The sequence below is a fragment of the Geotrypetes seraphini genome, chromosome 16 (genome assembly GCF_902459505.1).
Source record: "Geotrypetes seraphini chromosome 16, aGeoSer1.1, whole genome shotgun sequence".
Taxonomy (NCBI): domain Eukaryota; kingdom Metazoa; phylum Chordata; class Amphibia; order Gymnophiona; family Dermophiidae; genus Geotrypetes; species Geotrypetes seraphini.
Window position 1 is genome coordinate 11,558,549 of NC_047099.1, and position 12,564 is coordinate 11,571,112.

Below are 12,564 nucleotides of genomic sequence, written 5' to 3' on the forward strand. Positions count from 1 at the left end.
GCGCATTTTTAGCGCACGCACAAAATTACCGCACGCTAAACCACGCGGTACGCTTCTAGAATAACGCCAGCTCAATGCTGGCATTAAGGCCCTAACGCACCTTTGTAAAAGGAGCCCTAAGAGTACCAATGCTACCTCCAGATATGCCATCCCATTTCAAAAGCCTGCCTCTTGCCTGGGCCTTGAGCATCTGCGCATACTCAAAGCCTTCTGGTTCTCACTCTCTCCAATAATCTCGGAGAAAGCGAGAACCAGAAGGCTTTGAGCACGTGCAGATGCTCAAGGCCCAAGCAAGAGGCAGGAACTTCTTGCACCGGAACATCCTGTGGGCTGTATTCCGGTGTCAGATGGGGGGTAAGACTGTATGCTATTCACGTAGGGGGGTGGGGGCTCGCAAATCGAGATTTGCAAGAATGTTTTGCTCGTCTTGCAAACCAAGGTTTGACTGTACTTGGCTCACTTTTATTTCGTACCAGAGGATGCTGAAAAGTTCTCAGCCCAACCAACCAACTTCCTGAGCATTACAGTATTTTGCCACTGCAGCCGAAGAGTGTTATCTTAGTTCGTTAAGTGCCAATTTGCAGAAACTAAATTCTATGTTTTGACATTGTTTCAGATCATTGATTGAACCATATCCATGTCATTCTCATCGGGTTGAGAACTTTTCAGCACCCACTTTGAAAGGAGGAACATTTGTCTGTTTGCCCCTATGGAAATATGACAGTATTATTTTTTCAGCTGTAAGTTAAACATAAATGCATTTTGTGAGCACAATAAAATATGTTGACATTAATAGCTTTAGTTTATTTCATCAAATTTCTATGTTTTTTCTTTGGGCCACACCAGGTTATTTCTGCTCATTTAGTAATAAAAACCAAATCCTCTTGCCCGTGTGCATTTTTTTGAGTTTGAATTCTTAAGCGTTTCTCACTTCCTAGTTGGGCACCCCCTCCCCCACCATTGCCCAGTCTCATACTACTTGTCCTGGAAGGTGTGGATCACTAGGAGAGCTGCTGCCTCTGCCTCCAGAGGTTGTAAGATCAACTCCCAATGCTGCTCTTTGGGAACCTAGGCCAAGGGTAGGCAATTCCGGTCCTCGAGAGCCGGAGCCAGGTCAGGTTTTCAGGACAGCCACAATAAATATGCATGAGAAAAGATTTGCATCTCAAGGAGGCAGTGCATGCAAATCCATTTCATACATATTCATTGTGGATATCCTGAAAACCTGACCTGGCTCTCGAGGACCGGAATTGCCTACCCCTGTCCTCGGCAAGTCACTTAATCCACCAATGCCCACCACTTTGAATACCAAAGCCACAAAAAGGGGAAAGAGCTTGGGACTTGTATACCATCTTTTTGAAGTTTTACAACCACACTCAAAACGGTTTATATAAAGGTACTTGAGGCATTTTCCCTCTGGGCTCACAGTCTATCTCATGTACCTGGGCCACAGGGAGCAGCGTGGGATTTGAATCCACAACACTCCCCTAAGTGTACAAGTAGCATCACCCAGTTGGACATTCTGCAAGAAATATATTACAATTATTGTGGATTATGTTGAGAGAAAGTGGAGGATTTTAACCAGAACAGTAGGGTAGGAATTAGGAGACTGTCTTAGATTCATGAAGTCCAACATGTCTGCTGCTGACTCTCTGTACCTCTGTCTAACAATAACACAATTTCTTCTCTCTGGAAGTTCTCCTACAGAGCAGGTACCAAAGGACTAAATTATTTTTAAAAAACATTTAGGATTTCATTGAACATAGGTAATGTGGCAATCCTGAGCAGCTCTTGAAAAACCGTCACTGCTTTCGGTAATTAAACTCATCACCTCTCTGGCATTCACATGGATAGTGGAGTTCCTGTCTTTACAAGGAAAAATTCATTCTTGGCACACAGTAGGGCACCATTCTTTCGCCAGTGGACAGAGCAGCTTACAGCCCTGGAATAGCCCGGCGGTTACAGGCTGATACGCTGGGAATTCAGGGTTCAAATCCTACTTCTTTCAGCAATGTTCTGTGCATCGGGACCGCAGGTTCAATTTAAGATTATAAGTCCTCTGGAGAAAGGACTTAACCATATCACCATATGTAACTCCCCTTGATAATGTGAGTGTTCAAATGTGGACTGTAGGCCTTCATTCCTCGTAAGAATTTTTTTGTGTGTGTGCGCTAGCACTTGGAGGGTTTCAACTATCAGTTTTACCTCAGCTTCTGTGTACTCCTGAAACCCATGGTTTAACGGTAAGGTGCAACTGAAACAACTCCAGCCGTGAACATCGATTTGAACAATTTTCAAACTACCACCTGTAATCCTGTGGTACTTCCTACAAGATCTCTACACTTGCTGTCCGTGAAGAAAGGTGTTTTAAACTCTCTCCTTGGAGTTTCCCCCAGCTCCCATCAAAGTTAGTCTGGTTTGTCTTGCTTTTCCTAGTTAATAAACCTGAAATATGAGATGTCTTTGGCACAGAGTAGGTCTGAGAATTACACCAATGCATTCATGCAACCACATCTTACAGATATCCTGAAAACGAGACTCCCTGTTGAGAAAGGTTGGAGTCAAGTGTTGAGACTTCCTCAACCAGCTTTCATTTTTACTTTACACAGTTATCCAAAATGATAGCTGAGTTCTTGTATTGTTTAAATTGATAAATCTTGGGACAAGTACATTGTAACTTTAAGCGAGAGGAAAGGACAGTAAATGGAACGGATGGACCTACTGAATAGGCCATATGGTCTTTATCTACCTTCATTGTTTTCTGGTTCTATAAAAACCTAGATACTTCTGTAGGAAAATATAAAAACAAAGAAAGAAAGCACAGGCAAACTGTGTAATTTTTTATACTCTTTGATTGTTTTTATTGTTAAAGGTTTTTACTTTTTTTTCCTGTTTATTTTTTATTTTTTATAATTTATATTTTTTTTTGTTAAATCTTTGCTTTCCCTCCAACAATCCACAGTGGCGGGGGGAAAAGCATTTTACAGAAGCAGCAAGCAAAAACAAAATGTTAAAAATTTAACAAAAATTTTTTTAATAAAAACTTTTTCCTAGCTCATTTCCAAAGGAAACTGATAATGTTTCTATACTAGAAGACACTCCCCATTTCCCCTTAACAACCCCCCTTAATACCTAAAATCTAATATTGCAACTTTCTACCACAAGAATTCCGGTTAAAGGGTCTTAAAGTGTGTGCATATATATATTTTTTTTTTTCATTTTAATAATTATTTTTAAAACTCGGGTTATTTTTTAAAGTTGCAAGCATCACTAAACCATTGATTTTTGGCGATGGAAGAGCATGAAACATGGGGTGTGAAGAACACAAGAATGCACATGGTATGTCAGGGAGTGGGCTGCACACAAAAATCAGAGGTCACCCCTATCTTATCCATGCTGCATCATCTAATGCTGGAGGATGGGGAAGGAACATAGGCATAATCCTTCAAAAAAGTCCTTGCCCTGTTTCTTCAAGAACAGACTGTATAGCTTATTCCTATTAAGAATAGCCTTACTGGGGCAGACCAATGGTTCATCAAGCCCAGGAGCCCGTTCTCGTGGTGGCCAATCCAGGTCACAGAATCCCAAAGCTAACAAGATTCTGGAATCCCAAAGAGTAGCAACATTCCATGCCGATCCATGTCTTTCTCAATAACAGACTATGGACTTTTACAAAGACAGGACTTTGTTCAAAGTGGTACACAAAAGTCTAAGAGGTCCTTTTACTTAACTGCAGTAAAAGTGGCCTTAGTGTGCCCTTATGTAGGTTTTTTTTCCTGTGCACTAAGGCCATTTTTCCTACAGCAGTAAAACAGCCAATTTTCTATTATTTATTTATTTTTTTTAAATTAATGGCCATGTGTTAATGTTGCCATAAAAAAAATACAGGCGCAAGATCCTTTTCCCAAAATTCCAAAAACCTTTCGAAATTTGACACTTCATTTATATTTGAAGGTATTGCTCCAGTCCCAGAGTTTGGATCATGTTTGGGTTTGAAGTAAAGTCCTTTCCTGACTTAACATTACTATTCCAACAAACCAAAAAGCTCCAAAACCTGAAATGTGCCTAGTCCCAAGGACTTCGGATAAAGGATCTTGTACCTGTACTAACATGTGAGCTATTTTGTAAGGCGGTACCGTAATCTTCTGCTAAATCAGTTAGTGAATGGTAATATAGCTGTGCTGATTAGCACAGAAAAGCCTACTTTCTGTTCCCAAATATCCCCCCTCCAAGATAAAATTTTTTTAAAAATGTAGGAAAATGACTACAGGCTGCCTAATTGTCATTTCTTTAATAAGACATTAACTATTTTTTCTGAGGCCCTCCAAGTACCTACAAATCCAAAATGTGGCCCTGCAAAGGGTTTGAGGTTGAGACCACTGGTCAAAAGCAGTCAGACTTTAACCTCCTCTTCTACGAAACCATGCTAGCGGTTTCTAGCACGGGGAGTCACGCTGAATGGCCCGCACTGCTCCCGACGCTCATAGGAACTCAATGAGCGTCGGGAGCCATTCAGCACGGCTCTCTGAGCTAAAAAATGCTAGCGCGGTTTCGGAGAAGAGGTGGTACGTGTCTGATTGCTGCTAGTATTTCATTCCAGGAAGCAGCGAGAAGGCTGGACACTGGAGCATATAATGTGATGTGGCATTGTTTCATGGACATTGACTTATCTCACATGAACATCCTGGACTCCTGATGCAGGCTCACTTGCTGAAACACGGCCCGTGTCGAGTTCTATGTTTGTTTGGGTGACATTTTATTGAAACTATGCCGGTTGGTGTTAAAGCTGGTTTGGTTGAAGGCCTGGCTCCCTCTGCTTTGTCTTTTGGAAAATTAGCACTCGGCCATTAATACAAAAAAAAAAATAGGAAATCAGCCATTTTACCCCAGTGGTAAAAAATGGCCTTAACACGGGAATGACATGCAAGGGCAGCTAAGGCAATTTTCTACCGCTGTTTGTTAAAAAGGTCCTTAAATCCTATACGCCCCCTAGCTAAAACAACTTACGAAGAATTACATTATAATTTAAATACAAGACAGAAAGCACTTCTTTTTTCCACATCCAAGTACAGTCACCTCTGATGTATCCTATGATTTTTGACATGTTACAATGAAAGCTTACTTTTCTTTTTCTGCTAGACACCTTCCCCAATAACAGAAACCTGTTTTTCCCTTTCTGTAGCTTCTCCCCAAAACCTATTTACAAGGGACACTCAAAGACCTTAATAATCTCCTCTCACTTCCGCTGTCTTTCTCCTTCCCTCACTCCTGGTATCGCACAGTCTTTCCTAGCCTACATTTCCCAGAGTCCCCTGCATTCCTTTCATCACACTATCTTACAAACCTTTTGGGTCCAGAGCAGTGTGTTTGGTAGCGATAAGTGGAAAGAGGGTAATGGAACAAAATCTTTAATTTTTGATTTAAAACTGAGCAGTCTTATTAGATTCTGCTTTGCAAATTAAAAAAAAAAAAGTTTAACTTTCCCATGAATTCCATCAGCAGTGGCGCCCCTCCCCCACCCTCTTCTCCATCTTCCCACCCCTTCCCTCACAGCACTTTAACGCTCCCGGTGCGAGCAGCAACCCCAATCTGCTGCCCGTGCCAGCGTCAGCTCTTCCTTTGGATGTTGCTTCCTAAGTGCGGGTCCAGAAAGTGATGTCAGAAGATGAGCCAACACTGGCGCGAGCAGCAGGTTGAGGTTGCTGCTCGTGCCGGGAACGTTAGCGAGGTACGGGGGAAGGACAGGGGTGCGCGGTAGTGGCCCCCCTGCCCTCCCCTTTCTATTCCACTGCACCAGAGGAGTACTCTTATTAAACTTCCCCTTCCCTCAATCTTGTCTCTCACCATGCCAAAAGTTGGCACCCAAGAGAAAGGACATGGGGTGATAAAAGGGGGCCAGAGAGGATCTGGGAGCTGTGGTTTCTCCTCTCATCCTGTGACTGTTGGTCCCCTTCGGATGAGGCCATTAAAAGCAACTTGTGTGTATTCTGTGGAGCTGAAAAGAGCACAGGAAGGAGACACTTTTAGTGATGGTTGATAAAGTGTTTCAGCACCCTGTAAGCTCTAGTACCTTCTCTAAGAATTTCTAAAATGATTTTGTAAATGAACTTTCTGGGCAAGAAGGGGTGTGTTGCTCTCTCAGGAGGCCATGAATACCATCATCTTTCCATAATTCCTACGTTAGCCCGATGAAATGGATCAGAGCTAACAATCCAGTTGGGGCCTAGGTTGAGATAGCTTCCACAGCTTTTTGGAGTTTAAAAAAATGGCTGTGACAACTTGATCAGGGTCCTTGCTTTTCTCTTCACTCCTCTCTCACACCCTCGGCAGAGTTAAAGCTCTCTACTTTTCACAGTCACAGCACCAGATCACAGACTAAGCTACTGAACTTCCTCGTTTGTCCTGGGGGGAAATAGAGCCATCTTGTGGAAGGTGGTTTTAGAAGATTTGTAGACAAAAGAAAGATACACTAAACTCCGGGAAAAGGGAGGCTCTGCTCACAGTTCCTAAAATAAAGTCCATCCATTTTATGCATACATTTTTAAGAACAAGTTCTACTGAGCAAACACTAGATGGTGGTATCACACTACCACAGATATTACTTTTCTGGGCCTAAGTGAAAATTACAACACTTTACTAAAAGGACAGCAAAATTTCTTTACTCCCTTCCTTAAGCAAGATGTTTGATCTCCCTCCCCTTCCCCCCAGAAAGATAATGATGTTTCATAGGGATACAAAGGAGAGGAGAAAATGAGTGCCACTGCCCCCCTTCCACCCTTTTACAGTGGGGGAGAGGGCAGAGACCCCAGCCCTCAGAAACACTGAAAACCCCAGCACAGTGCTAAAAATGCTCCCACCCATACCTCTGCCCTCCAGAACATCAAACACAATGAGCTAAGGATTCCCAACCCACCACAATTATAAAAAGAAAGTTTTTTTTTTTGTTTTGTTTTGTTTTTTTTTTTGCTCACTTTTTCTTGCTGCTGTTTGAACATTATATATAAGCAAGGTTATAGGAGCCTTTTTCCTCCCCTCCAAACTTTTCAGCATACTGCACTGTGGGTTAGTTGGCGGGACATAAGGTCCCCCTATTCCAAGTGAGTAAAAATGGTACAGTATGGTCTTGTGGGTGGAAGGGAGATCATAGATTGGAAGAGAAGGAAGTGGCATGGCCAAGGACATGGCTTTTCCTGCCATCAGCAGCAGGGCTGCCTCTCTCTCTTAACAGGAGACCTCCATGGTCTGGGACTGGCCCGGGGGAAACTGTCCGGACTCACTACTCTGGGACATGGTCCGGGAGCGGGAGCGATTCCCCTCCCCCGAAGCTGCACTGGAGAGAGAGGCGGTGCGAGAGCGTGAGAGACGGGTCATGCAGGAGGACGCCACTGCAAGGAGTAAACAGAAAGAGAAAGAAACAGACAGGTAGAGAGAGAGAGAGAGAGAGAAAAAAAAAATTCAATCCACTAAGCATGACATTATTAAACATTTGGAGTTAAAATGAAATACAAAATTTCTCTGTGGGAAGGATAGGGCTTTCCACAGCATATGCCTCAAATATTTTGGGGGAGGAAATTGTTGTCTTTGCCATTGGGAAGTAAACATGGCAGACAAAAGAGAAGAGACTTACACTATTCCCCGCCAAAGAAATAGTGATGTCCTCATCAGAACCATTGTCTGCCAGAAATGAAACTACTCAAACATTTCAATACAAAAATGATAGTGGGGTTTTGGGTGGAGGAAGGGGTGGGGAATTCAGCCACAGGTGAACTGATTCAAGGGGTCATGCCATGCGGTAGGAAGTGACAGGTGAACAGCAACTCATTTGGGCATAAAGATGAACGATCCTGATCTTCAGTGGGGACTGGTTTAAGTGGGAGAGGGGACAGTCAGTTGGTGTGACTTCTGAAAACACAGTCCTACATGGGATGAACCAACAGAACTTAAGGAGCAAACAGTTATCTCAAACAATTAATACACCATGAGAAAATAGAAGGGGGAACCAAGCTATAAAAACATGGAGCAAGTGAAAAATATAGGAATTCAAATGAGTAAACTGATTTGCAAACAATAATTTTACAGAAAAAAAAGGGTTAGTCACAAACCTGCAGAATTAACTTATTTGTAGATTTCAGTCCATTTCCATATAAGTTTATTAGAACAAATGTTTCTTAATAGCAATATAATTCACAATAGGAACAAAGCCGCAGCCCCCATGAACCAACACACAACAGCCAATGTATAGGATTTCTTGCTCGGGATGAAAATATTCTACCATTTCAATTACATGGGCTCGAAAATATACATATGGTATTACATTCACACCCATTATACTTCAAGACACCATTCCCCATGCTTTTCAAGATGGGTTGCGACATCACTTTTTCTAGAAAATCATTTTTTGCAATCACTTTCATCCTGTTTGAAATATACTTTTCTTTCACAATCTCCAAGTTTTTATACCTTGTTTTCATGACCCTGACATCCCCTCTTTTTTCTTGACACAGAATTATAAACCATCAGCACCAAGGTTTCCGGTTTTCCCGGTTCTTGGGATACGTTTTTTTAATTTTATTTCACAGACAGCAAAGAAGATTGTGGATAGCGAATGGAGGAAGAGGAAGAGGAGGAGAAGGAAGGGGGTTACACGTGCATGGAGTGGTCTTGAAGCGTGTGAGGAGCTGACAGAACACTTGAAAAGCTACCTGACCCCAGACTACGCTTCTTGTCCAGCACGTGAGGAACTAAATTAGGAAGGAAAAAATGAGAGAATAAAAAAAAAGAGAGAAGACAGGGATTTAAACGGACATCTAGAAAGTCCACAGGTTTAGACAGGGTTGAAAGAAAGTTCTGATTTTGCATTGGAGGTTACTAGAAGGTTCTTGAAGATACTTCCCTTTCCTCTTCCCCACTGGTTGTAACTTCCCCTACTGGTGCCATCACTATGCGGTGTGATAGACACTGGGTAATAAAGTCATCTCAAGGAGACAGGGACACTGCCAGAGAGCCACCAGAGTTAGATCCTACTTTAGCAATAATTGACTTGTACAGTCCTAAGGGCTCCCAAATAAATCAGACTGACAGGATATTGTGATTAATATTCATGAACTGGATTTACACAGCTATCTTAGAAATTGGTTATCTGGGAAAAAGAGAAAAGGCCTGGCTATGAGTCTCAGGAACTAAATTTAAGAATCTAGGGGAAAACAAGAGACTGAAGACAGTGCATATACCATATCTATACCCACAAATATAGAGAAATGGTACACACACTTGTACACATGACTCATATCCTGAGTTGTACACATTGCCTCAACCTCGCATGGCATTAACAAGAAGGGAAACAGACGAGCTGCAGACGACCTTAGGTAGTCCGTTCGCTCCAAGTGGTAAGAAAGAATGGAAGGATCTCTCCCCTCTGTCCCCATCCCCACAGGAACTCAATTTCCACATCCTGTTCCTGCCCCATTCCTGTAAGCTCTGCTTTAACTGCACAAGCCTGTTTGAGGCTTGTGCAGATGAGGGCGGAGCTTACAGGAATGAGGCACAAACAGGAAAAGAACTCGTGGGGATGGGACAGGAAAATGAGTTCCTGAGGAAACGGGGAAAAATTTGTCCCCGTGTCATTCTCTAGTGAGGACTATTAAACTTGTGAGACTGGGAAGAGGAATACGGGGGTCAGGTCATACTTACTGTAGCCCATTCCCTGGACAAAATACTTGAAGGCCTCTGTCAGCTTGCCGGGCTGCACAGACCAGAAGGAAAGACCAGTTAGGAATCGCTGCCTTTATGATTATTAGTATTAATGTCTAAGTGGGCACCTCCATTTAGAAGTCTTGAGGCTATGTGGTGAAAACCTATGCTTTTTTTTTTTAATATTATAATTTTGAATACATTACAATATCCAATAATTCCAAAGGAAATGATTCAAGGTTGTTTGGTACACACCGAGAATTATTGTCCTTTAGTTTTCTTGAATTTATTTGATTAGAAATAGTAACATGTTCTCACCATTAATGTGGGCTTAAAAGGAATTATGTATGTATGATTTGATTATGTATTGTTTTGTGTGATTTTTCCTTTGGAATTATTGGATATTGTAATGTATTCAAAATTATAATAATAAAAAAAAGAAATCCTATTCTAGATGGAACCTGGGTGCCTAGATTCCACTAGAAAATTCTAGCAGGTCTAATTACACCATTCACAGAGCCGGCATAAGTTGAGGAACCTAAATGTAACAATGTACAGAGTTCCCCCGCGAATTCGCAAATCGCAGACCCGCAAATTCGCAGTCTGCTCCGACCGCCCCTTCCTGTAGTAAAGTCGTGCTACACTAATCAGGAGCTGCGTGTCAAAGCAGCTCCTGATTGGTTTAACCCGACTTTACTACAGGTAGAGGCAGTCGGAGCAGACCGCGAGTGATTTTCTTCATCTGCCGGACGCTCCAGCTGCCCTCTCCTTCCTCTCTAGCTACCCTCTCCTGCCTCCCCTGCCTTTTGACAGGCGAAAAACCGCATTTGCGGCTTTTCAAAATTCACAGAGGTTCCTGGAATGGAATCCCCGTGAATTTCGGGGGAGTACTGTATTCTGTAAGTTATGTGCATAGGTAAAAGCCCACTCATGTTCCACCCACTGTGTACATCTTCCTTGCATTACAGAATATGCAAGACACGTGTATGTCAACGACAGGTAAATGTTATAGGAATGCCCATAAAATAACTAAAAGCACACTAAAAAACCAAAAATAACGAAAAGTGCATTTAAAAAAACCCCCTAAAAACGCACACCGTCTCCTGGCAATTGTCTTAGGGGCACTGCCCCTCACATCCATGTCACATGCCATCTCGCAGCATCCACCATGAATGCTGAAACTCACCTGGGTAATCTGAGGTTGTCCCCCTGAGTCTGCCATCTGGAAAACAAAAGCCAAATAAATCAGTATAAGATAAAACAATATACCGACGTATGAAATCCCAAAGGAGCCGGATTCCTAGCTGCTTTATTTGGAATCCCTTTACCCTTGAGTTGACCTTGATGACCAAAAATCCCAAAAAGTGCACCAGAGCATGATAAAGAAGGGGGCTTATAATTTAGGTCAGAACACACTGACCTAGGACTAGAGAATGACACAGGGATGGGTAGCTTCAGGACAGGAACAAACTTTGTCCCCGTGTCATTCTCTAAAAACTTGACACTAATATCAATATGTAAAACCGTAACACATATCAGACAACTGGCAACTGAATTCAATGATTAAACAAACCTGCAGAAGCTGCTGTTGGATTTCAATGAACTACTGAAAGGGTGGTAGATCACTGGAACAAATTTCCGATGCAGGTGATCAAGGCCACCAGCGTGCTCGACTTTAAGAATAAATGGGACATCCATGTGGGATCCCTACGAGGGTCGAGTTAAGGAACTAGGTCATTAGCACTCAGACTTAATGGGGTGGGTCAGTAGAGTGGGCAGACTTGATGGGCTGTAGCCCTTTTCTGCCGTCATCTTTCTATGTTTCTATACTGTTAAATGACATCGTTTGTGTCTTCTCTGCCTTTGATGTGGCAGCAAGAATCTTGTCTGCTGATCAGACTCTTACCATCTGCAGCATCCTTCCATCATTACTGCTACTACAACAGATTTATCCATCGTTGCTGGCATCAAGAAACATTTTTAACATTTAATAGACACTTTTATAGAATCAGGGCAAAGTCAATGGAGTGGATATTCAACCCACCTCCGGCACTGAATATCTGGGTATGTGAAAGTGCCTGGAAGTTAACCGAGCACTAGCTGATTCAGACCGGTCTTGGTTAGCTCAGTGGTTAAAGTCGGTGACGGGACTAAATCGCGCGAGACAACGGCGCGCAGACAACTGAGCGCAAGGTTGACGGCGCGTCGAAGAAAAGCACTATTTTAAAGAGCTCCGACGGGGGTGTGTGTGGGGGAACTCCCGCACTTTACTTAACAGACATTGCGCTGGCGTTGTGGGGGGTTTGGGGGGTTGTAACCCCCCACATTATACTTAAAACTGAACTTTTTCCCTAAAAAACAGGCAAAAAGTTTGGTCTCAAGTATAATGAGGGGGGTTACAACCCCCCAAATCCCCCACAACGCCAGCGCGATGTCTGTTAAGTAAAATAGGGGGGTTCCCCACCAACACCCCCCGTCGGAACCCTTTAAAATAGTGCTTTTCTTCGGCGCTCAGTTGTCTGTGCTCAGTTGTCGGTGCGCCGTTGTCTCGCGCGATTTTGTCTATGAACCGTTAAAGTCATCACAGATGTTTTGCTGCTTAACTTTACTTCCACTTACTTAGCTGTTTAGTAGACCTGATATCCCCACTAATTGGTTAAGTTCAAGATCTATCTACCCACGTTCTGTCCCTGGACTCTCCTGCCGCTTAACCAGGCGGGAGCCTCTTCTGCCCAGCTAAACTTTTTTTTATCATCATAAGAATATAACAATAATCATACGGGTCAGACCAATGGTCCATCTACCCCAGTATCCTGTCTCCAAGTGGCCAATCCAGAAAAACCAAATAGTAGTAACATTCCATGCTACCGATCC

At 42.8% G+C, this 12,564-nt stretch overlaps 1 protein-coding gene across 4 annotated transcripts in view; it reads right to left on the minus strand.

Moving 5' to 3' along the window:
- Positions 1–3,010: 3,010 nt before the first annotated feature.
- Positions 3,011–12,564, minus strand: part of NDRG2 (NDRG family member 2) — a 56,683-nt gene continuing 47,129 nt past the window's right edge. For 2 of the 4 annotated variants that reach the window (XM_033923880.1, XM_033923881.1), the window contains exons 14-17: positions 10,877–10,912; positions 9,691–9,742; positions 8,703–8,741; positions 3,011–7,385 (exon numbers count right to left, since the gene is read on the minus strand). In XM_033923880.1, coding sequence (XP_033779771.1) covers positions 7,222–7,385; positions 8,703–8,741; positions 9,691–9,742; positions 10,877–10,912 — 291 coding nt within the window. In that variant the 3' untranslated portion in view covers positions 3,011–7,221. The remainder of the gene's footprint in view (positions 7,386–8,702; positions 8,742–9,690; positions 9,743–10,876; positions 10,913–12,564) is intronic. The other 2 variants (XM_033923884.1, XM_033923882.1) reach the window with 2 other exon arrangements.